Raw genomic sequence first — 26,986 nt, 5'->3', positions numbered from 1 at the left:
CAAAGATAAGAAAAATGTATCTATTCATTACAGTAATGCAGTATGCAGTACAAATTTTACAAGTTTTATTAAGTAGCAACAGCTTAGAATCACGTTATGTCACTGATTTCCAACCTCATTCGAAAACTGTAACACTTCAGTGTGCTTACCATGAGTTTACGTTAGGTGTGCTCGCTAGCGACTGCGTAAAAAAATGACATTAATTGTATGACATATTGTGCAGCGCCCCTAGCGGCTACTTTCAAGAAACAAAATCTTCATAGAGATTTTTGACGTACTCGCTAGCGAGCACACCTAACGTAAACTCATGGTAGGCACACAGAATTTGTTATTTTAACTATGATTCAAAAAACTGGGCCTAAGGCGGCAAACTAAAGGTCGTGTATTCGATTCACACCTTAGGCAGTTCGATTTTTTCAAGCTGTTTATAATCTTCTCTAGTTCTTACACTTCTGTTTGTCAACAGCTATCTACCGATGGCAACACAACTACGTCGACGGTCTCCTTACAACTCACCAAAGCTGATGCTGGAGCCAAGTTTGCGTGCAGAGCGTCCAACCCTCAGATGCCGTCTGTGCCGGCGTTGGAAGACGACTGGACGTTGGATATACAATGTGAGTAATTATGTAAAGGTAAAAAGAAAAAGGAAAGCTAGAAAGGAAAGCGATGCAGGCCTATCTTTAGCAGTGAACGTCCTACGCCTGAAAAGCTGATGATGATTTAAAGTAAATCTTTATTTATAACACCTTTTTAATGGTCGAAGGCCTAAGAGTCAGTTTTACGAGATTTGCGCCTGTATACATTTTAACTCAGGAAAGAGAGAAGGTTTAAAAAATTATAAAGATTTTGGTTATTGCGTCTGTTTCCATTCACAACTAAATCCACAGTCGTTTGTTAAATATAACCGTCAAAATAATTTTCCATGGCATTCCTCCATTTCTTCATAAAAAAATTTTCTTTCTTTCTTCATCTTAGATTCACTTTTCAGATGTACCAGAAACAGTAGTGCGGTTAGGCACAAACTTAGACCGCACAAACATCAGAGAGGGCACCGATGTCTACTTCGACTGCATCATCAACGCACATCCCTACGTTTACAAAGTGGAATGGAGGCATAATGTAAGTTTTAAGCCAGTTCTAATAACAAACAAATTTAATAATCCGAATTTGGAGACTCAGTTAGTCTCCACAGTGCAATCAACTTCCGAATTTACGCCAGTTACTTATAGTCATTTAGTTTCACATTTAGGCGACTAGCAGTGCCACAAACGCGCGACAGACGTGCTGCCGATAATTTCTTACTATTATGATAGCGGATGCCTGCCTTCACACTATAAAAACGCCGCTGGAGATAAAAATAGCACCTAGAAATGAGGAAAAGTAGATCAACATTAATTTAATGATAGAAATTGATGTCTGAAATTAGGAAATCAATAATACAATAATTCACACAAATGGATTTAATACAATGTATTTACAAATAACTAAGCCTCTTGCTGATAGAGAAGTTCTCAATAAAAAAAATATAAGGATAGTCTTTATCCGTTGGGATATCAATCAAATAGCATAAAAAATTAAGAGTTTTCAAACCGTCAACAGGGTAAAACGCTGCTCCACAATGTAGGACAAGGCGTGATCATCAGCAACCAGTCGCTGGTCCTCCAAGGAGTGGGCAGGAAGACGGCTGGCAACTACACGTGTGTGGGCTTCAACGCGGAGGGCGATGGCGAGAGCAAGCCTTTCTCGCTGGATGTACTTTGTAAGTGTTTCTTAGAAACTGTTGTTTTTTTATCTTTCTTTCCTTAGTATAAATAGCACGTCAGGTTAAACACTGTGAGGTCTTATGTGGCTGCAATAGAAGCGAATTTGCAACAAACATGTACATGCTGATGTGCTGTCATCCGTACCTAGTAGTACCTATGGATTACACTTCTTGATAACAATCTAATTTAGGAGGTGCAGATGCAATCAATGGTAGAGTTTGCAAGAAGATGCTTAATCACTCCTGTCTTTACCTCTGAAAAAAAAAAGTAAAATACATAACATCCATANTCTCAATGTTATCATTATCATGACTTAACGATTATTTATTCTAACTAAAATCTAAAGGAAAACAATAAAACGAACAAGATAAACAGAAAGTAACCACGAATCCACAAAAAAGGTCACGCTAATTGTCTCGGCGAAAGAAACTAAAGTAGTAACAATCGAGAAGTGTGATTCGGTTTTTTGGACGAATCGTTTTTTGTGGATTATGTCGTTTGCAGGGGAGGTTTTTCTGTTATTGATGCGATGGGGGAAGCATGGGATGAGATGTGAAGATAAAATTCACTTTTTTTCTACATTAAGTAGCAGGAAAAGTGGCATTAAGTACTATATCCTTATATACTTGTATGTACCTATTAACAGAAAGGCTATACATTTAACTATGTAATTTAATTTAAAATCATCAGCATTAATTCTATATTTCTGAACTAAAAGTTTATATTTTTTATAGGTAGGTTAAGGTCAAGCTAACTCCCAAAAAAGTTTGATTCACCCATTCTGGGACGCCCTGTATATCATTACAGTAGCGTCAAAAGAGAAGAAAAATTTATCTATTCATTACAGTAATGCAGTATGCAGTACAAATTTTAAAAGTTTTAATAAATCACAACAGCTTAGAATCACGTTACGTCACTGATTTCCAACGTGCCTCATTCCAAAACAGTAACGCTTCAGAACGTACTCGCTACAAAGACACAGTCTCAACTCTTCTGGTTCTTTCAGTTATACCAAGAAAGTCTCCTCTAGTTTTTAAAATTTCTTAGCGATTAGAGTCGCTTCTGAAACTAAATTATAAATAAACAACTTCAAAATCGAACTGCCTAAGAGTAAGCGCACACCGTTGATTTTTAGTTGGCCGATAGTTGTGCCCGATTTTAATTTGTATGAAGAATCGGCCAAATCGAATTGGCGTAGTGTGCGCACTCCCATACATGCCCATACTGATCAACTGCCCGACTAAACTATCGGCCGACGGGGAAAAGTCAACAGTGTGCGCTTACTCTAAGAGAGCAAACGAACGGTCGTGGGTTCTATTCCCGCCTTAGAGTAGGCGCACACCGTTGATTTTTAGTTGGCCGATATTTGTGCCCGATTTCAAATTGTATGAAGAATCGGCCAAATCGAATCGGCGTAGTGTGCGCACTCCCATAATTACATGCCCATACTGATCAACAGCCCGACTAAACTATCGGCCGACGAGAAATCAACGGTGTGCGCCTACTCTTAGGCAGTTCGATTTTTTCAAGTTGTTTATAATCTTCTCTAGTTCTTACACTTATGTTTGTCAACAGCTATCTACCGATGGCAACACAACTACGTCGACGGTCTCCTTACAACTCACCAAAGCTGATGCTGGAGCCAAGTTGGCGTGCAGAGCGTCCAACCCTCAGATGCCGTCTGTGCCGGCGTTGGAAGACGACTGGACGTTGGATATTCAATGTAAGTTTAGTAAAGTAATGATTAGCATCAAGATGACCATAGGTAGCAGGAAGCCGCTGAATGCAAGCCACTACTTATCAATCAATATGGAAAGCATTGGGGGAGGCCTGTGTTCGGCAGGGGAGTCCTGTGGCTGAAATTATGGGTGGTGATGGCCTTATAAGAATGCGCTGGTTCCAGGCTTATGTTCAGCGGTGAACTAAAATGATGAGATTTAACGAAAAACTGGAGGTTAAAAAAATCTTGTAAATATTTTGGTTGCATTGTTTCTATTCATAACAAAATTCAAAGTGGTTTATAAACATTCATAAATTGAATCATTTGCCACATACAAGCCGTAGAAAAAAATAATTTTCCATGATATTCTGCCCTGGTTCTTCATCTTGATTAATTTTTCAGATGTACCAGAAACAGTAGTGCGGTTAGGCACTAACTTAGACCGCACGAACATCAGAGAGGGCACCGATGTCTACTTCGACTGCATCATCAACGCACATCCCTACGTTTACAAAGTGGAATGGAGGCATAATGTAAGTTTTGACGCAGGTTTATAAACAATAAACTCCCCAATTATGTATCAAAATTTCATCAGTCAGTCAAAATTTATTTATTTGTTTAGACTAATAAATAGTTCTTACAAATCGTCATTTTGCTCTTAAGGAGCCTCTACATGTCTCATAATCTTTTTACCCTATCAGCGCTTCGAGACGATCATCATATATATCAGACATCATAATTATTATTATTGTCGATATGTTACGGTTAATGTGATAAATTGAAAATTATTAATAATTATTACTTTTCCATTATGCCTATAACATAATAGGTTAAGGTGCGGCGGGGGTGGCCCTTGGGCCACCCCTAAGCCGCCTATTTAGTTTTATAAACACATAAATGACCTCACATTAATCACATTTACCAAATCATGCGGTAATTATTCAAAATAACCGGCGATTCTTCATAATTTTCACATTTATCACTTTGACCGTAACAGATATATAATTCTAAATGCAAAAGAAAGAAATATTATGCATTCCCAAAAATATTTAAGCAGCTTGTTGGTAGAGTCGCCTGAAACATTATCATTTTCAAAGCTCTCTACTATTCTCTGTATACGAGATTTCTTTACAACCTTATCAATCATCACCCAATAATTCCATAGAATCGAACTACTAACGCCCGTTTCCTATATTCAATCCTCGTCGAAATCCGTATTTCAACTGTCAAATTGAATTCAGTTTTAGATATTCAATGCGTTTACACTTTAATATTGTTTCAATAGTCTTATAAACAGTATGAAAATGTAAAAACATCGAAAACCGTGGATATTTTGACCTAAAACATAATATTGAAATATTACATTTGGTAATTGTTACGAGACTTAGAAACGCGACTCCTATAGATTTTTGTAGCAGAAACAAATTATGACGTCCGTTTTTTTCGTCAAACCTAATAGTTAATGGTGTCAAAGACCCAATTTATGAGTTGTCAAACCGTCAACAGGGCAAAACGCTGCTCCACAATGTGGGACAAGGCGTGATCATCAGCAACCAGTCGCTGGTCCTCCAAGGAGTGGGCAGGAAGACGGCTGGCAACTACACGTGTGTGGGCTTCAACGCGGAGGGCGATGGCGAGAGCAAGCCTTTCTCGCTGGATGTACTTTGTAAGTGTTTCTTAGAAACTGTTGTTTTTTGTATCTTTCTTTCCTTAGTATAAATAGCACTTCAGGTTAAACACTGTGAGGTCTTATGTGGTTGCAATAGAAGCGAGTTTGCAATAAAAATGTACATGCTGATGTGCTGTGATCTGTACCTAATAGTACCTACACTAATAGGATTACACTTCTTGATAACAATCTAACTTGGGAGGTGCAGATGCAATCAATGGTGGAGTTTGCAAGAAGATACTTAATCACTCCTGTCTTTACCTCTGGAAAAAAAAGTAAAATACATAACATCCATATTTACCTAACTTCGTTAACGANACATCCATTTTTTTCACTCTGCTATTTGGATCGATCGCTCATATTTATCTCATTTTGAGATACATATCATAAAGCTCAGAGCTTCTTCCTAGAAAATCTTGTCCAACAACTTTACTGACCTCAAAGTTCATTCATGTTGTATTCGTGAATCATATTTGACTCACGAAAAAAGGAAACTGTTCAGTAATTCTACCCCTAAACTCATTGTATGACTTCTTCGAACACTTTGGAATTAATTAGCAAAGAAATTCTGCCCGCCTTTTGTGAAACATGATATCGGTGATAATGATCCTGCGTCTAAAAGCCAGAAACAAAATTAAGTGGTCGTGTCAAAACAATTATTATTTTTTATAACAAAACTTGAAAACTTTGACAACGGGATTATTACCACCTCTCGTTCCCACCGCTGCAACTCCTGTGTAGCCAGGATCTACAGCTTGACCGCCAATAAAAACCCAACCAGTGAATGTCAAGATTGTCTCGGGGAAAGTTAAACTGTGATTGGACTCGCAACGAAATTAATGAGAAAAACATAGGCGGAGTTCGAATTCTTGCCCAATATTTCCGTAGCTTAGCGGCCAGAGCAGCCTCTCGGCACTATGGGTTCAATTTCCACCAGGGCCAATGAGGGCTANAGGTAGCAGGTGGCCGCGAGAACAATAGGCGCCGAGTGCACGTTCGTAGCGCGTGGTCGGTCGATGACCGCACCCGATCGAAGCACACTGGAATGTTATTTTTGTGCACTTATTATGCGGAAATTTAATTAAATTAAGAAGCGGGGCGATATTTATGTACGCGTTGTAGCTTAATAATATGCTTAAATCGTAGTCAGTCAATTGAAATATGCAAATGAGTGCAAAATATTTAAAATAAATGCAATTGTAGCACAGAATTTAGCGTAGGCGAGCAAATTATTAAGCTAGTGCGCAGTATGAAAGAAGAAGTGATGGAAAATAATTAAATTTGAAATGAAGGTAGGAATATAGTGCCAAAAAAAATCGAATGTTCTTAAAATAATGGAATTTAGGCAATTTAAAGCGTGAATTTGCAAATGAGAAGAGTTAATTTGAATAATTAGGCACAGAATATTGATTTGAAACTGCGAATTTAACGGTAAAACACCACTTGAATGCAAGTTACAAAGTTCACTAATATGCACAAGTCAAAGGGGACGAAATTAGGATAGATGAAAAGGAACGGGCTCACAGTTAGAAGGGCAGGAAGCAATGCTGGAAAGAGTAGTCCAGGCTGTTGGCTGCTGTCCGTCCACCTCGTACGTAGGCGTGATCCGTTTTTCGTAATTTCTTCGATACTTCTGTTATGAGGCGATGCGGGGCGCGAACTGCTGCGTGTGCGCTCCGTTGTAGTCACCGCTGATGGTTTCCGTCCTTGGTTAGGCTTGACTTGGCTGCAAATTGTTCCGCGCGCAGGCGATGACCTTTGCCCTCCACGCGTTCGGTTGACCGTTGGATTGAGACTTCGTGTTTTAGGCGGAATATTAGTCCTGTCACGGTTTTGTTCAGGGAATTTAGACGAACAATAAAAGATTTGGATTTTAGAATATTAGGTTTATAGATTTACCAAGTTTGAATATAAATACAATGCAATCAAGTTAATAGTTCGGGAGGCGAAAGAGGTCTGTCGTTGGAGTGCGAATTTGACAGCTCGGCGCGGGAGCGCCCACGTTACGCGCTGTGATTGGTCCATAAATCAGCAGCGACATTATGGCGTAGACAACCTCTCTACAGATTTATTATAAGTATAGAATATTTTAATTCACAACGTTCTATAGTAACTATTTCCATATCTTAAGTTTTTGTTTTGCATGATGACTTATTTTTAAGTCATACCTACTTTTTCCTGTTTTTCTAATATAATATTATAACAATTAACAATACATAGAGTAAATATTATAACACATTTTGTTTGCAAAAAGAAGCATAGTTTCGACACAAAATTTTTCCTTGACTTTTTTAAAGTTTAAAACATTTTCTTCCTAAATTAAATTACATTTGACCTACTTTTCCACGTGTACACCTACGAGCAAAAAAGTATCCAACAAGAAACACCGGGGGCTTTTAATGGAATAATTTCCTCGTCACGATAAGGCATACAATTTTAATTGAGTCTTAGGAGGAAATAAGGTTCGTTGTTACGCGCATATTTGATGCCTGCATCCAAATTACACTGTACACTTCAGGCCACAGAAAAGTAACGTGGTAAAAAGTTGGTATTTTTGATTAACATTTTAATTAAATCATATAAGGACGACTTGAGATCCGAGGAGCGCTGTTTAAGCTTCGTTGCCGCTGGACTATTGCGCTGAACCCACTCATACTTAATTCAATTTATTGATTTATTTATATTAGGGAAACAAACATTTTTGATACACAGACAAATAATCACACAAAAATTGGACAAAATACAGCAAAGTTTCCACAATTAAAATTAATACAGCATGCAAACTAAACAATAAATAAGTATAAATTATACAGTAATTTAAAATGTGAAATAAATACAGTGTCATTTTTCAAAACTCATGAAACTTTTCTAGGGTCATTGAACAGAGTGATGCGGCAGGTACAAAAGACACTTAACTTCAGTGATATTCTATTTATTGAGAAGATAATTTACAACCATGTGCACACACTTGAGTGGTAGGAAAAAGAGACCATAGAGAGGGGCCATAGAGCATACAACGCTTCTGGGTTGCCAGATATCGTTATTACATTTTTACCAGTCATGTTAGGCTTGTTCGGTGCATCTGAGGCTTAGTTAAAGGCCCTGTGTTTTAATTTGTGCAATAAAACTTCATAAAAGCTAAGATGAAAAGTTATTTATAAACGAAATGAAGTTTAACAAAGTAACAGTGTCTTAATGAAGCGCAGAAATGATATTACAAATATTCAAAGACAAGTTTATTCGCAAAAATGTTTCTCAGTTGACTTTCCAACGAAATCAAATTGAAAGACTTGAAGCTACAAAAGAGTAATCAGATTATCAAATTAAAGAAAGACAATAGAAAGTTAGACAATCACTTTACTTGAATACTTTAACAAAAGGGCAAAACTTCAGTTCATGCGCCTTTGTGAACTTGATTTATAAATGACTTTCATTATAGTAACTAATAGCCAATAAGCTTTTTGCCAGTAGTGGCATAAGCGTTTTTAAAGTTCTTCTAATGACAAAAAGACTGGCAGCTTTCTTTGACAACTAAGAAGTAAAAAAAAAACAAGTAAAAAAGGTCGATGATCTGGTAAAGGTCGCGGGAAGAGCCTGGATGCGGGCAGCGCAGGATCGTTCATTGTGGAAAACCTTGGGGGAGGCCTTTGTCCAGCAGTGGACGTCATTTGGCTGAAAAAAGAAAGAAAAGAAAGACTTTCATGTTGTCAACTAGGCTAACACAATAAAGGCACAACTCTAAAAACATATCTTATGACTGGGAATCCAATATGATAGCGAGGTCATGAATGATTTTTCTTTGTCTTAAAGTATAATTTAGAATACTCAGGCTCTTCTATTCTCAAAATGAGACCGATAAATAATAATTGTTTATGTATTTTAAACGACACTGACGAAAGTAATCGTGAATAGGTACTTAGACGCTATGCAAAATAAACGATAGTTTTACCCATATTAAAAGCAGTTATTTTAGTTTTTAAAATATATTATATAAGACACTGGTTTGTATTTCGGATCACGTAGCCATCATAATCTTCACCTCAAGATCAATTTCTGGCTGCATGGACACAGTAAATATTTCAGAGACCACTTTAGGGTGCGCGTACATTAGATATAGTCTTAAATAGCTTTTGACTAAAACATTTTTTCAGGTGGAATGAGCGTTTGAGGCACTTGAAGTTGTTTAATTTTTATCGGTTATAATCACACAAAGTATAGCTTTGGGAAAATTATAATTATGCATCATGGCCTTATAAAATTAATAAAAATATGTAGTAAATTATAATCATAATTATTATAGAATGGGTCAAAAGTTATACATAAATAGTCCACTCGTTATGATTTTATTTTTATGCATCTCCTAGATTGACATAGACATAAGAATTGTGTGCACTTTCGATTTCCTCTTATAAACACTACAACTAACAGATTTAGCAGTATAAAGCATCGTCACAGTATGTTCGCGAGCGTCCCAAAAACGTTCGCTCCAATGTCCATACACCTTTACCTCGCAGATTTAGCATAATATGTGATAAATCATAGTTAAGGTTCAGTCAAACCAACGCGATCACACGCGTTCTGATCACGCCAGCTGATTGCGTTTGATCGCGTTGTTTTGGCTGAACCGTTACAGTATGCTCACGAGCGTCCTAAAACCGCTCGCGGCGTTCGATTCAATGTCCATCCACCTTAACCTCAGGGCTTGTTTGCCCTCCAGTGTACACTAGTTTTGCTAGACTCATCGTTGTGGTATGCTCGCGAGCGTCCCAAAAACGCTCGGGCGTTCGCTCCAATGTCCATCCACCTTAACCTCCGAGCTTGTTTGCCCTCCAGTACACTAGAGTGCAGTAGAGTGGGGATGATGGCCCACTGCAAACAACTGGCAGGATATTGCGGTGCGTGCCCATACTTGGGCCGGGACGTCTTGCTAGACTCATCGTTATAGTATGCTCGCGAGCGTCCCAAAAACACTCGCGGCGTTCGCTTTAATGTCCATGCACCTTAACCTCCGAGCTTGTTTGCCCTCCAGTGTACACTAGTCTTGCTAGACTCATCGTTGTAGTATGCTCGCGAGCGTCCCAAAAACGCTCGCGGCGTTCGCTCCAATGTCCATGCACCGTAACCTCTGGATTTGTTTGCCCTCCAGGGTACACTAGTCTTGCTAGACTCATCGTTGTAGTATGTTCGCGAGCGTCCCAAAAACGCTCGCGGCGTTCGCTCCAATGTCCATGCACCTTAACCTCCGAGCTTGTTTGCCCTCCAGTGTACACTAGTCTTGCTAGACTCATCGTTGTAGTATGCTCGCGAGCGTCCCAAAAACTCACTCGCGGCGTTCGCTCCAATGGCCATGCACCTTAACCTCAGGGCTTGTTTGCCCTCCAGTGTACACTAGTTTTGCTAGACTCATCGTTGTGGTATGCTCGCGAGCGTCCCAAAAACGCTCGGGCGTTCGCTCCAATGTCCATCCACCTTAACCTCCGAGCTTGTTTGCCCTCCAGTACACTANAATGAGGGCTATCGTTTTTATACTTAACAGTTGGCACCCCTGGCGAGAGACAGGACCTTACTCTACAGTGGCGCCATCTTGATGAGTGCAAATGCGATAGTCCTCCTACCACTTTAGCGCTCACCAGTTGGCGCCACTGTCTTCGCTACTAGCAAGTGACAGGACCTTACTCTACAGTGGCGCTAACTGGTGAGCGCTAAAACGATAGCCCTCATTGATTTTTCCAAGCTGTCATACAATATTTTTGCCACAGATGCCCCAACGTGTAGAAGCTCCCAGCAAAGAGTCCATGGTGTGGCGAAGCAAGAACGAGCTCACATCACTTGCCACGTCGATGCAAACCCCCCAGAAGTTGTTGTAAGTATCAATTTTTTGTGAATGATTAAGTTAATTCTGATCTGGTGAAGGTCGTGGGAGGTAACTGGATATGGACAGCGCAGGAAATCCTTGGGGGAGCAGTAACCACCTTTTGTCTAGCAGGACGTCCTTGGACTGAAACAAACGACCAAGCGATTTACTTATTACAAATTGAAATTGATTGAAAATATTGACAGAGTAATTTATCTCGCAGAAACACTGTGATAAAACTGTTAGCAATCAAAATGTCTCGAACTTAAGTCCCAATAACAACACAGCTTTTCAAGTGCTTATCACATTCTATTAGACATACTTGAAGTATTCAACTTCGCAAATAAAACGCTTTAGAAAAATTATATACCATTACGAAAGGCTTTTTATATTTCTCTCGTGCCGGCCTGATTTATACGAGTAAGTTAGATAAATGTGAACAAAAATGTTCTTTAGACACTATTTATGGGCAACATAAAATGTTTACACTTGTAATATTTATTTCTATTAAGAATAACTAATAAATGTGGCTATGAAAAGTATTTGCTTTCAAGACTTCTTTGTTGCCTTTTACTTGTTGATGAAGGCCAAGTTTGTACCGAGGGAAAGTTAAACTTATTCATAAATGTCGCGTAAGAGTAGGCGCACACCGTTGATTTTTCGTCGGCCAATAGTTTAGTCGGGCAGTTGATCAGTATGGGCATGTATGGGAGTGCGCACACTACGCCGATTCGATTTGACCGATTCTTCATACAAATTAAAATCGGGCACAACTATCGGCCAACTAAAAATCAACGGTGTGCGCCTACTCTTAGGACCCGTGTCTTTCTATCATTGTGTCTACATGACATTGCCTTACCATGTCTAAAGCGCTTATACATGAGTTACATGCAGGCCGCTACCAACTGGGCTATCTGGAAATCCTTGGGGGAGGCCTATGTTCAGCAGTTGACGTCCTGTAGATTGATGATGATGATTATGATGATGATGATACGTGAATCTTCGACTATCGGTCGCTAGTCGCCGATTATAGATGTTTGTCTGCTAATAGAAAGAAAGAAAAATGATTATTTGACAACCAATAGAAGTCCAAAAATAAACAATAACTTAACTAATGCCCCTAAGTAACGTGGGTAACCTTACCCTTGTACAAGTTGATATTATCATTCATGAAATTATTATGAACCAAACGTCGACCCTTATTCGAAACTATCAATTAGCTCTAACATGTATTGATTTATACTCGGCCTTTAATATTACCCTATGATAGCTCGATTGAATTTCATGAATATTGACTGTAGTCTAATGGTAAATGTTATTCAGTTCAAGTAGAAGTTACTCTACTTATCTCGTTCGTTCGTTTCAGCCAAATGACATCCACTGCTGGACAAAGGCCTCACCCAAGGATTTCCATAACGATCAGTCCTGCCTGCATCCAGGCTCTTCCTGCGAACTTCACCACATCGTCGGTCCACCTAATGGGAGACCTGCCCACGCTACGTCTTCCGGCCCGTGGTCGCCACTTGAGAACTTTTCTTCCCGAACGGCCATGGTCTCTACGAGCTATGTGCCTTGCCCACTGCCACTTGATTTTAGCAATTCTGCGGGCTGCTGACTACCCAGTCATAAACGTAAAGTATCATCATTTTACGTTCTTGTAAGTTCCATAAATAATTGGTATGTATTTAAGTAACCAATTCTTCTAACAGTTCCGATGGACCTTCAACAACACGGCGAACAGCAACGAAGTGAGCGACACATACGTGTCCAGAACCGGCACCAGTTCCACTGTGACTTATACTCCTCACACAGAGATGGACTACGGGACCCTGCTGTGCTGGGCCCATAACAGGATAGGGAAGCAACGAGTGCCTTGTGTGTACCACATCATTGCCGCTGGTAAGTATTTATGCATTTTGAACTAGTCATGATTGAAGGGGAATGCAAATTTGATGACTCGGTAGAAGACCAAAGTGATGGTCGTAGTCTAGTAATATCTGCCTCAGGAATGAAGAAAGGTGGAATACTCTATATGGGTTTTAGAATTCAGGCCACTTCAGCAAACGTAGTGTTAGCTCTATAGAAAGAGAATATTAAAAGATAGATGGCACTATCTGGATAAAAAAAAAGCGGGAGATTGTATTTTTGCGGCATATTTGTTAGCTGGTTTATGTTTTTTCAAATTGAAGATAGTACCTACCTACATTTTGAGCTTAACATTGATAGTCAACGAGATTCATAGAGTCGCCGTCGTTTCTTTTTATTTGAGTGAATTATTCCTCCCATAGGTCGGCCAGATCAAGTCCACAACTGCACGGTGGTGAACGCCTCTCTGACGTCGTTCGGGGTTCGATGCTCCGAGGGATTCAACGGGGGCATGCCACAGTCCTTCCTTTTGGAAGTCCGAGATATTGTGACACAGGTGAGTACATTAGTTTTTAAGAGCAAACAAATATTACGGAGAATAAAACTTTTTAGGACAAAAAAAAATGCAATATCATTAAATAAACATAATTCTCAAATTCAAAGTATTTATTTGCAAAGAAAAGGTAAAATTAAATAGTTTGTCTCATTTTCATAATACCTACCTACGTATGTGGCTTTGTTTTGTGTTTTAAAATTAAATTCAAAAATATTAAATTGATTCAGTAACGTCTTGCTTCTGCCACGTTTGTTCTTTAATAAATGTTATTTTGTATTGTTCACCACAAACGCAAGATTGAAGACACGCAAGCTGTTATGTGTCTTCAAATCTTAACATCTAAATGTTTACTGAATCAAAACTTACTAAGATATTTCAGAAATCTCTTCGACACAATTTCTACAAAACAAAGAATCTTATTTATGAGAAACATTTTGTCTTAATTTCTAAGAAAATTGTCTGACCTCTATTTGCTCTAATCTATAATTCTGACATTTCAGTTGTAAGAAACTTTATGTTATACAATATTATAGTGTATACGACAGGCATATCAAACTACACATTTTCTTATTAAATTCATAACTATTACAACTACAAGTTGCTACAGTTTATGAGCCATTATCTGTACAAGAGGTACTTAGGTTTGAAGTGAATAAAGAGAATCTTCATGAAACTTAAGTTAAACTATAGGACGATATCTTTTACGGTGTAATAATGATAAATAATTTATGTGTGTTGTATTGATAGCACCACTCCATAAAATTCTTTAAAACAATCAAANGAGGGCTAACGTTTTTATACTTAACAGTTGGCACCCCTGGCGATTGACAGGACCTTACTCTACAGTGGCGCCATCTTGATGAGTGCAAATGCGATAGTCCTCCTACCACTTTAGCGCTCACCAGTTGGTGCCACTGTCTTCGCTACTAGCAAGTGACAGGACTTTACTCTACAGTGGCGCTAACTGGTGAGCGCTAAAACGATAGCCCTCATTGATTTTTCCAAGCTATCATACAATATTTTTGCCACAGATGCCCCAACGTGTAGAAGCTCCCAGCAAAGAGTGCATGGTGTGGCGAAGCAAGAACGAGCTCACATCACTTGCCACGTCGATGCGAACCCCCCAGAAGTGGTTGTAAGTATCAATTTTGTGTGAATGATTAAGTTAATTCTGATCTGGTGAAGGTCGTGGGAGGTACCTGGATATGGACAGCGCAGGAAATCGTTGGGGGAGCAGTAAGCACCTTTTGTCTAGCAGGACGTCCTTGGACTGAAACAAACGACCAAGCGATTTACTTATTACAAATTGAAATTGATTGAAAATATTGACAGAGTAATTTATCTCGCAGAAACTCTGTGATAAAACTGTTAGCAATCAAAATGTCTCGAACTTAAGTCCCAATAACAACACAGCTTTTCAAGTGCTTATCACATTCTATTAGACATACTTGAAGTATTCAACTTCGCAAATAAAACGCTTTAGAAAAATTATATACCATTACGAAAGGCTTTTTATATTTCTCTCGTGCCGGCCTGATTTATACGAGTAGGTAAGTTAGATAAATGTGAACAAAAATGTTCTTTAGACACTATTTATGGGCAACATAAAATGTTTACACTTGTAATATTTATTTCTATTAAGAATAACTAATAAATGTGGCGAGGAAAAATATTTGCTTTCAAGACTTCTTTGTTGCCCTTACTTGTTGATGAAGGCCAAGTTTGTACCGAGGAAAAGTTAAACTCATTCATGTTGACCCGTGTCTTTCTATCATTTGGTGAGAGAATGTGCCTACATGACATTGCCTTACTATATTTATAGCGCTTATACATGAGTTATTGTGCCGCTACCAACTGGGCTATCTGGAAAACATTGGGGGAGGCCTATGTTCAGCAGTGGACGTCCTGTGGCTAATGATGATGATAAATGATTTAGTGAGTCTTCGACTCTCGGTCGCTGGTCACCGATTTTATAGTAGTCGGTTTGTCTGCTAATAGAAAGAAGGAAAGAAAGAATAAAACTATTTGACAACTAATAAAAGTACAAAAATAAACAATAACTAATGCCCCTAAGTAATGTGGGTAACCTTACCCTTGTACAACTTGATATTATCATTCATGAAATTATTATGAACCAAACGTCGACCCTTATTCGAAACTATCAATTAGCTCTAACATGTTTTGATTTATACCCGGCCTTTAATGTTACCCTATGATAGCTCGATTGAATTTCATGAATATTGACTGTAGTCTAATGGTAAATGTTATTCAATTCAAGCAGAAGTTACTATACTAATCTCGTTCGTTCGTTTCAGCCAAATGACGTCCACTGCTGGACAAAGGCCTCACCCAAGGATTTCCATAACGACCAGTCCTGCCTGCATCCAGGTTCATCCTGCGAACTTCACCACATCGTCGGTCCACCTAGTGGGAGACCTGCTCGCGCTACGTCTTCCGGCCCGTGGTCGCCACTTGAGAACTTTTCTTCCCGAATGGCCATTGTCTCTACGAGCTATGTGCCTTGCCCACTGCCACTTGATTTTAGCAATTCTGCGGACTGCTGACTACCCAGTCTTAAACCTAAAGTATCATCATTTTACGTTCTTGTAAGTTCCATAAATAATTGGTATTTATTTAAGTAACCAATTCTTCTAACAGTTCCGATGGACCTTCAACAACACGGCGAACAGCAACGAAGTGAGCGACACTTACGTGTCCAGAACCGGCACCAGTTCCACTGTGACCTACACTCCTCACACAGAGATGGACTACGGGACCCTGCTGTGCTGGGCCCACAACAGGATAGGGAAGCAACGAGTGCCTTGTGTGTACCACATCATTGCCGCTGGTGAGTATGTTAAATCTTCTGAAGTATGTTTTGACGGAAGATTCTGTCAATACAAAGTTGATTCGCCAAAAGACCAAGCGGTCATAGTCCAAAAATATACAAACTAAATTGATATCCATATCAGAACTGACAAAAGGTTGAATTCATGGGTTTTCGAATTAAGACTATGTCTTGGCAGACATAATGTAAGATCGCCCGACATGCCAAGAAGATACAAGGTCTTTTGTCGGTGAAATGTGTAGATGGTGTTTTATCAAGTTATATTACCGCCCGTGTTCACAAACGATGCTTGCTTAAGTAAAGCAGCAAATCGAACGCACAGCGTTGAATAGAGCTCTGTGATTGGTTTGTTTGTCCCTGTGCGTCCACGCGCACTGTGAGACCTCATAGTAATGTTTGTGAATAGGGGCAGCATTGAATAGAGCTCTGTGATTAGTTCGTTTGTTCCTGTACGTCCACGCGCACTTTGAGACCTCATAGTAATGTTTGTGAATACGGGCGTACATCACTATAATAACAGACTATTTACTTGAATGAAATTATTGTAAACTATGAAATTCATAGTGTCGCTATTATTATAAACTGACTAAATAATTTCTCCCATAGGTCGGCCAGATCAAGTCCACAACTGCACGGTGGTGAACGCCTCTCTGACGTCGTTCGGGGTTCGGTGCTCCGAGGGGTTCAACGGTGGTATGCCGCAGTCCTTCCTTTTGGAAGTCCGAGATATTGTGACACAGGTGAGTACATAGCTTTTCCTGTGCCTAACTCATAAATAATGTCATAACAATGCAAAACCGAATAAGTTTTAAACTATCCACATATTGCTCTATTCATAGAAAAAGTTTCAAGTCACTTCTTAGATAATGAAAAAAATGATTATTAATTGCTAATAAAATCGTCAAAGTGACCTATGTGCGTATGTGGCTTTGTTTTGTGTTTTAAAATTAAATTCAAAAATTCAGTAACGTTTTGCTTGTGCCACGTTTGTTCTTTAATAAATGTTATTTTGTATTGTTCACCACAAACGCAAGATTGAAGACACACAAGCAATAAAGGAGATATTTACTGAATCATAATTTACTAAGACATTTTAGAAATCTCTTCGACATAATATTTCTACAAAACAAAGAACCTTAATTATGATAAGTATTTGTCTTAATTTCTAAGAAAATTGTCTGACCTCTATTTGTTCTAATCTATAATTCTGACATTTCAGTTGTAAGAAACTTTATGTTATACAATATAGTGTATACGACAGGCATATCAAACTACACATTTTCTTATTAAATTCATAACTATTACAACTACAAGTTGCTACAGTTTATGAGCCATTATCTGTACAAGAGGTACTTAGGTTTGAAGTGAATAAAGAGAATCTTCATGAAACTTAAGTTAAACTATAGGACGATATCTTTTACGGTGTAATAATGATAAATATTATGTGTGTTGTATTGATAGCACCACTCCATAAAATTCTTTAAAACAATCAAATTCGAAAATATAATATTGTTTAGTACTTGAAAACTTGTGTGTTGACAGAAAGCTATATTTCAAAGTTATTTGGTAACTTAATGTAATGTCTGAGTAATCATATAATTAACATAAACCTACTTTTTTGAACTGCTGCTGAGTTAAAGCTTTTTAATTATTGTTATCTAGAAGCATCCTACCAAAGAGTAGGTATATTAATTAAATTGTTAGTGAACGTCATTAATATTACCTAAACAAAGAGTATATTGTTTTAAGGAACGTCATTATGAATATCATGAACACAATACCCAACCAATTACATGTTTTACATACGCATTACTAAATCAAAGTTCCCTAATGAGAATTTGATGAAAATGATATCTCAGGGCTCCAAATTAAAACATTAAAAGCTGGCCTCGAAACACATATTCCCTCGGTAAATATTTAATTTGCTTTGTAACGTGTAGCCTATAATTATGAGTGTAATTAATATAATAACAGCACTAATTGCGTCCGCCGCTAAGTTGTGGAATGCGAACTAATTGTGGATTGAATATAACATGAATACAGATGGTGTTGTAATCAATGTGATCGATTGTGGCTGAATTATAGAAAACACTGTCGACATAGTGCAGAAAGGATAGTAGAAATCTCAAGCCTTGCCTTAAGATAAATCTACAATGCGATAACTTAATACTAGGTTACTAATGAAGCGTTTATTTTATTTTATTTTATTTATTAGGATAACCAACAAGACAAACACGCATAAATGGAATTACTAAAACTAAAAGTGCTTAGAACTAAGTGTTATGATACTGTGATTAAGCTATCTTTAAATATTTAAGTTTAATTTATAAAACCCCGAAACCCATTATTAAGTGTCCACCAAGGAAGTGGATAATTGCCCCGTCTTTCCATCTTATGCGCAGTATGTTATGCCAGTCTAGTATTTTAGGAAAAGCACATGAGAACCTAAGTAGTTACCTATACTGTGTTTGCACAGACAGACTACCATGACAGACACATTTCTGTTGCAAAATAGACTATTCTATCTACAAAAGCATTTAACTAGACCTACCACCTGTACAGGGGCTCTTGCCATAGCCTAAAACCAAGGAGCTAGAGACGGCTTACTTCTTCTTTTACTATGCTATCCATTAAGGTCGCGACCTAGAATATACGTTTTGATAGCAGCTGTACGAAATGGCTGCCGAATAGACTTGATTTAATGCCTCGGACGGCTAGCAACTTTGTCTGCGTGAAATTGTGTTTTAGATAGATTCTACTGGGGCAAAAGATTATTGCCGAAGTGGATTATATAAGCCCTGTAACGGAGCAGCTGCTATTCCTAACCTAGATTTAAATATTACTTTTATTGACTCTGAAATTGATTTATAACATGCTGGGTTTTCCATGTAAATAAACACCTCTTTTGATAATATGTACAATTGTACATCGTAAAAATAAAATCATCTCATTAAAAATTAGCAGAAATTAACGTTCAAAAGTAGTTCTTATTAGCAGTTGTGGGGACACCTTTGAAATATTAATATCTTATTCTTCTTTTCAGCCAAATGACGTCCACTGCTGGACAAAGGCCTCCCCCAAGGTTTTCCACAATGAACGGTCCTGCGCTGCCTAATATCTTATTATTAATCTAGTAATAATCATCTTAATAAACATCATTGGTTATTTAGTATCTACTGATCTCTCTAATTTACCAGATGGTTTACTATCTATTGACCTAAACTCCCTAAGTTGGCCAGACTGGTTAGCTAGACCTGATACCTACTCATTTGCTATTAAGGGATTCATGTCATCCACGGGAAGAGTACACACGATATATTATAGAATTTGAATTTAATCAAAGTGTTTTCCCACAGGAGATAGTGGCCAACGTATCCAGTGCAGTGCCTCGGTTCACTGCAGTTGGCCTCCAACCAGGAAAAGTTTATGCAGCTGCAGTTCTGGCGTATAATGCCAAAGGGAGAGGCGATCCTTACCCTCTAAGGGCCACCACTCTGAGGCCTCCGGAGAAACACCACGTCCATGATAAGAGCTTAGGTAAGATATGGAAAAATCTATTATATTTTTAGCAGAAATCACCAATTAAAACAGGTTTTGAATCGATAATAGCCGAACGATAAAAGGACCCGAGGAATGAAAATAAAGACCGGAAAAACTGTACGGCTAGCACGAAAAAATTTCGAGTTCAAATCGTTTGCGTACTCGAATCGCCATCAAAAGATTTAGTAAGAAAACTAAAATAGCGCCCTTGTGAAAGTGTCGTAAACTGAATTTAGTATGAGATGTGGTTGCACGAAACTTATTTTGAGAATCAAAATTGTCACGTTATCGTTTAATTCGAAGATTGAGTATCGAATTTTATCGAATACGCAAACGATTCGAAGACGAAAGATGTTCACGCTAGAGGTAGAGGACATCATTGGGGGAGGCCTTTGTTTATCGGTGGACTTCCTATGGCTGTAATGATGATGATGATGATAATCAAGAGCCACAATCTTCACTTTAACAGAAATTGAATTGATTGAATCTATTTTTGAGCTTCGATGTTTAATACTAAGTGTCGTACCACATGTCTAATGAAAATCAAGCATGTTCAGGCGACGGCAGCAAGTCAAGCAATAGATATGTACCATCCTAGACTGCATCTTAACATCAGGTGCGATTACGGTCAAATACCTGCCTTGTCTTGCATAAAAAAAATAAAAAGCAGTCATTAATTTTGTCTTTCTGGCACTGAAAATAAAATTGGTATTTTTTCCACCAGACCTCCCAAGAACAGCCTTCCAAATGTCGGGCGCCATGTCAGCAGCGGTGGGAGGCGGTGGTGTGCTCATGGTAGTACTAGTTCTCTTCATGATCGCTGTAAGACAGCGCTGTGCCAAGAGGAAGCCAAGGTCTGCCCCTCCACCGTCGTCTCAGCCAGCCTCGCCTGACAAACTGAGGGAGAAGGATGATAGTGAAAGCGATGACAGAAACCCTGATATTATACCGTCGGATACTGATCAGATGCAGGTAAGTCTTGGTGTTAAAAATGTAATTACTTTTAAGAGACTTTGTTTAAAGAAGCAACTGTATTGAATACTTCTAAGATCAACATGTTTCAAGTTCCCTTGCTTACTCGAAAATATCAAAATATAATGTAACAGAAGATTTTGTGAGTTTCTGTATTTATGGTGTAATATTCAAGATTATTCTACGTATTGAAAAATCCTTTACCATTAAAAAGTTACATTATAAGACAAAGAGTATAGTCAATATTGCTTCAGATGATTTATTTTAACCCTGGTGAAACCGAATCGTCTTGCTAATACGCTTTAAATATCATCAAGAAGTACTTACTTCATTTCTTGATTTCCATAATAAAAAGCTTATGACGATAAGTGTCCCAATTCCATCTACATCTAATAAATCAACATTAAAAGAATAAAGCAAATTAAATAAGACTGTACAATATATGTAGATCATGTATTGAATAGCATATAAATATTTTTAGGTCCTTAAAAAAATCTCTACAACCATAGACCTAACACGTCCCATATTTTTCCAATATCCAGCCGGGCATTCTACATAATTCCTCACCGCAGATGGACTACTACCGGCAGCAGCAGGTGTCTACCATCTCGCCGCCACCTGGCAGCAGGGGGCCTAGGGGCAGCGTGGCGGGGGTCAGGGGAGGCCTGCCGGGGTACTGTCCCCTGAGGACCGCGCCGCCACCCTCGCATCCTATGCACGAGCCTGTAAGTATAACAGACTACTGGCAACTGAAGGTCTCTAGCATCTCGCCTCCGGACAACCGGGAATAGCAGGTCTTCACCATCTCGCCGGAGCAGGGAACAACCGTAGCGTGGAGGCCTGGCAGGGGTCACGGAAGGCCTGCCAGGGTACTGGCCCCTGAGGACCGCACCCCAACCCTATAACTACTGGGAATAGCAGGTCTCAACCATCTTGCCGAAGCAGGGAACAAGGGGTAGCGTGGCGAGGGTCAGGGGAGGCCTGCCGGGGTACTATCCCCTGAGGACTGCGCACCCTCGCATCCTATGCATGAGCCTGTAAGTATAAGTTCGAAACAAGGTCTTGATATTTATCATATGCGTGTATAGTTTTAAGTCCCTTTGTTCTGTTTTTTGTTTTCTTTTGCGTCAAATAAAGTTTTTCTTATTCTTATTCTTATCAATCAGTAAACCTTCTTGAAAAACTTCTTGATATTAATGTGTCCCTCCCTGTCCGTCTTTGGTAATCTGAGAGAGAGACGTGTTCGTTGTATGGTGTGCTCGTAGAGTTACATTGACTACCATAAGTAAATGTAGTTGCATACTAGCTTTAACACCAGACACTACTCGTATAATACTGATAGCAACGTATAAAGAGCTACAATAGGATTTTCATTCACTGTGACTGAACTAACACTTTCTACCTATATGGCGTAATACAAAAAAGTCTATTCTCAGAATAAAATACTTTGACACTTTGATTTCAACATGAGCAGCATTCATAAGCGTGCATATGCCTCAAACGTGTACACGTTAGAAGCCTCTAAATGATAAAATTATAGTCTGCGAGACAGCACAAAGGTTCTTGTCAACTTTACGAGATTCCCCTTGAATATTTTGCTTAATACGTTCATGAAATAACTTAGCCTCCCATTCAGGAGTCGTGGCACGCATAACAATTTTGACGTGTGCGCTGCAAAATATATTGTTGCTTCTTGAACCATTTTCTGGAACGGTGGTACATGTTTACAATTTTAGCTTAGTAATGTGAAAGCTCTTCGAGCTATGTGCCCCGCCCACTGCCACTTGATTTTAGCGATTCTGCGGGCAATGTCAGTCACTCTGGTTCTCCTACGGATCTCCTCATTTCTGATTCGATCACGCAGGGAAACTCCGAGCATAGCACGACGACCTGGTGAAGGTCGCGGGAAGTACCTGGATGCAAGCGGCGCAGGACCGGTCTTTGTGGAAATCCTTGGAGGAGGCCTTTGTCCAGCAGTGGACGTCTTTCGGCTGAAACGAACGAACGAACGAATGTGAAAGATTTCGTACCTGATTTTTAGGGTTCCGTAGTCCTGACAAGGAACCCTTATAGTTTCGATATGTCTGTCTGTCTGTCCGAGATTTTGCTGTGTGGGGTATCGTTGGATAGGTCTTTTAAAATAGCTTGGGGGTTTCTAAGACTATTTTTCAATTTAGGGATCTGTTTGCAAATTATTAAAGTTTAAATTGCCAATTTTTGTTCGAATAGGGCAAAAAAGGTAAATCTGGAAAAAATCTTAATAATACTGCTTTTCATGAACTTTCAAGGAAAAAACTATGTATAACGGGTAAGATACATCACTTAATTTAAAAATAACTTTAGATGAAGGAATTGCTTGCTTCTGAAATAAATTGTGGTAACGACAGACAACTACGGAACCCTACACTGCGCGTAGCACGACACGCACTTGGCCAATTTTTTTTTCTATTTAGAGAACAAGAACTTTGACAGAGTCAATCAAATTCACGAATTAACATCTAGGTGACTGTCGGTGTTTTACGAAGGTAACAGCAAGTAGGGATTTCGTTTATGTTTGATGAATTTAGGTTGTGTGTCAGGATTAAGGAATCTAAACTTTAGACCCGACTTAGATCTAATCCTTTGGACCTACGTGTAGGTGTATGTAAAACAACTAGACTTTAGTGTAAGCTTTCAACGTGAAATGTCTAGGTATTTGTATCTTAAAATAGATTGTTTAATCTAGGCTAAATACGTAAGACTTTGTAATGATATGTACAAAGCTTTATGACGTCATGTTAATTTTGCCTATTTATAATAGTGTGTAGTTAAAGCCGAATATATTTTTGAACTACAAAGTAGGCTTTTAGGTACCTTGAATTATATTTAGGTCGCAAAATCCGTGTAGATGTTAGAAAAAGTTTGTTTTTCAACAATTTGGTTCGGTAAATGTTATGTAGATAAATTGCTCCTAGCGTACTTTTATATTGTGATATACACAGAGTGGAGTGTAGTGTATAATGGCGCGTTAGTATGATAAATTATTTTCCGCAGCGCATGAATATACTCGTATATTGCACGGTTGATATGGAAAGTAGCGAAATTAGCCATAAAAGAGTAAACGTTGTGGTACACTACTTTATTGCAGTATTTAGTAGCGCAAGCATTTTCTAAGTTACTGAGGCCCATTACTATTATGGTTTGTTTGGCATAATTTGATATGCTTTACAATGTATGTAATTGCTTCACTTTAAAGGCAAAGTGCTTTACAGAAAGTGCAGGACGACTTAGTAGAATTTTATCATAAACTAAGAATGTACTTACTAGTTCATTATGTACGCTTAAATTAAAAGCTTGTAATTGTAACTATTCTGAGCTATCTTCTAGCGAAAGTATCAATATGAGAGAGAGAGACTTATTAACCTGAATTAAATCTCTGTCATAACTTCTTAAAGTAGGTAACCGAAATCTAATTTAAATTATTAAATTCCTCCTCTCACTCGCTGGCCAGTTCAAATATCTGTGCTATTACTTGCCGAGAATTCACTGGTAACTGAAAATATTGAGAGAGATTTTGTTTCTATTTCTATGAGGTTTTTCGGCTCGAATTGTCGGGGGCAATTCCTGCCTGGTGGATACTATCTTTTCATTTGTTTTGGAAAATCGACGATTTGTTTGACTGCGCCTTTTCGCGTGTTTCACTCGTCCAGAGTGGAATTCACCTAGATTTTAACATAGGAAACACTGCTGAAACATTTTTTCTAGCTGAAACTTATATAGCATGTACTGAGTGGGTCTTTAGGTGACATTTGAAGCCGTCTGCAGACGCTGCCAGATACCTACTGCAGATTTCGGTGAAGTCACATTTGGACTCTTTACATTTGCTTCAAAACTATGTAAAGACTGTATTCTATAGATATCATTTTTCGTACTGTATCTTCAATCATCATCATCATCATCATCATCATCTTAATCATTTCAGCTTTAGGACGTCCACTGCAGAACATAGGATTCCCCCAATGACTTCCTCATCGCATGGTTGGTAGCGGCTGCAAACATAAAAAAATATAAAATAGATGCCACAGTGTTTGCCCTGGTGCGATCTCATTTTATCATGACAGTGCTGCAGTGTAAATGGTAATGTATAATCTGCCAAAAGTTCTGCCGAAATTTTCAGCTTCAGTGGAAACTGTTAAGCAGAGCTCCAGCAGAAGAGTTAGCCATGTTATTTATTTATGGGAATTACACGTAGTGATGAGCAACGTTGCTCATCATCATCGCTCAATTTGTCTTTTATCATCCAACACTCTCTAACCCAAGCCTTCATTCCAGAACTCCACATCGGGCATCCCGCCGCCCGCGCGTTTCGCAAGCGGATCGTGCACGCTCCCGCGCGGATCCACCATCGGCGCGGGAGACACCCGATGCGGCATCCCGCTCCAACATCTACGTACGCTCCCCCGCCCGCTACCCGCGCCCGCGCCCGCGCCCCGCGCCGTCCGCGACACCCCCCGCGACACGCCCCTCTGACAGACAACGCAACTATAGGACACGTGTACATACAAAGACTAAAGTGCTCAACTTCGTAACCGCACTGTTAGGTAGAAAATAAAATACTCATTTGTACATTCCCAGTGTAAATAGTTCGATTAGCGGGTGATTTTCCTTTTTCAGACGTAAACGGTTGTGAGATATGTAAAAACTAAACCAGTTATGTAAATTTTAGTACGATTTTGAACATTTGTGAGTCGAAGTGTTGAATGAGAATGAACTGTAAACACTTCCTATTGTAATATAGTTGAAACTAAACTGATATTAATATAGTCATTATAACATAATCACTAACATGTGATAATATTATTATTGGGTGCCTCGATAGTTTTGTTTCTGGTTTCCGAAAAGTACAAAATAGACAAATACTTGACTACTCGTGTACGTCTCTTGTGATCCAACTCATTTACTAAAGTCCGGTCGCCGAGCAGATAGAATTTCGTCGGCCGCAGTGAGTGTGTAAGAGCGACAGCAATATAATTACACGCGATAAGGATGGGTAGCTTGGGGTCATTGGACGAAATTCTGTCAGCTCGGCGACCGGACTTTACCTACAGTATTATAAAAGTCACACGTATTTATCTATATTGTGCAAAAAGTGTGTGACTGATCATTTTAGTCTGTGGATGAATAAGAACGGCGCTGATATTGTTAGTTTTTAAATCTGCTCCCGCTCTTATTCGAACCACAACTTTACCTCTTATCACTGCCCAGTAAATCATAACAAATTAAATAATTAACGAATGTTATTCAAATGAAAATATCGAGGCATGAAAGAATGAATCAAATCACGAAGCTTAGTCGATAATTGCAATAAATAGTTAAAACTCATGTGATATTATATTCATTGAGCAATAAGTCCAAAGACTAAACACAAACTTCTGAGCAAACAAATATTTCAATGTCACTATTGTTTTTGAGTTTTACATTTTTTCAATTCAGACACCATCTTCAATAGCTCTTTACGGTTTTGGATTGTTTTATTATCGCGATCTAAAGCTGATACAGCGCCATCTATTGGCTGCGTATGACCTTACATATTTATAATTCAAGCATCTGTAGTATTTTAGCAAATATAATAAAACATAAGAGATCCCTAAGATCCCTACGAGGATAAATATGCCTTAATGACAGAAAAAATTCAACGCAAGTTTGCTCGCTGGCTGTATAAAAAGAGATACGGATATTATCATGACAGTGCTGCACCCTATTTGTACCCGTCCTTGTTTGTCTCCGGCATGGTTGATTTGGAAACCCTTAAGTTTAGGAGGATAATGTCAAGTATAATATACTATTTGTCGATTATACATGGCAAAATTGATAGTCCACAAATATTAGCGAAAGTAGGCTTATCAGTGCCCACGCACATACCACGGGATGTTACCGGGATGGTTGAACCGCGTCGCCGCCCTAGGCTGCTACACCGGCCGGTCACGCGCACCACTCGCGCAGCGAGCGCGCCTTCTACCCGCGCATTACGTTTAATCGGGGACTTAGTTGCTCAGCACGATATCGACATATTTGCCGACCGCTTAGGTACAATAATGGTATTAATTCATAGATTTTTGTGTAGGTAATAACTTTGAATAACTTTGACATTGATCTCTGGACATAAATGTATTTATCTCTTATTTTTATTAGTAGTCTTAGGTATGACATTCTATTTTG

The 26,986-nt window shown here is 38.8% G+C and overlaps 1 protein-coding gene across 1 annotated transcript in view; it reads left to right on the top strand.

Moving 5' to 3' along the window:
- side-VII (sidestep VII transmembrane protein) overlaps positions 1 to 25,822 on the top strand; it is a 294,862-nt gene extending 269,040 nt beyond the window's left edge. Inside the window, exons 7-16 of the mRNA XM_028303336.1 lie at positions 3,339 to 3,486; positions 3,886 to 4,016; positions 4,990 to 5,149; positions 10,912 to 11,015; positions 12,716 to 12,905; positions 13,295 to 13,428; positions 19,633 to 19,813; positions 20,541 to 20,788; positions 21,361 to 21,543; positions 25,088 to 25,822. Coding sequence (XP_028159137.1) covers positions 3,339 to 3,486; positions 3,886 to 4,016; positions 4,990 to 5,149; positions 10,912 to 11,015; positions 12,716 to 12,905; positions 13,295 to 13,428; positions 19,633 to 19,813; positions 20,541 to 20,788; positions 21,361 to 21,543; positions 25,088 to 25,297 — 1,689 coding nt within the window. The 3' untranslated portion in view covers positions 25,298 to 25,822. The remainder of the gene's footprint in view (positions 1 to 3,338; positions 3,487 to 3,885; positions 4,017 to 4,989; positions 5,150 to 10,911; positions 11,016 to 12,715; positions 12,906 to 13,294; positions 13,429 to 19,632; positions 19,814 to 20,540; positions 20,789 to 21,360; positions 21,544 to 25,087) is intronic.
- Positions 25,823 to 26,986: the final 1,164 nt, after the last annotated feature.

This window comes from Ostrinia furnacalis, unplaced genomic scaffold (genome assembly GCF_004193835.3).
Source record: "Ostrinia furnacalis isolate ACB-3 unplaced genomic scaffold, ASM419383v2 OfSCF1232, whole genome shotgun sequence".
Classification (NCBI taxonomy): Eukaryota; Metazoa; Arthropoda; class Insecta; order Lepidoptera; family Crambidae; genus Ostrinia; species Ostrinia furnacalis.
Note: the sequence above shows the minus strand (reverse complement) of the source record. Positions and strands in the feature narration are given on the sequence as shown.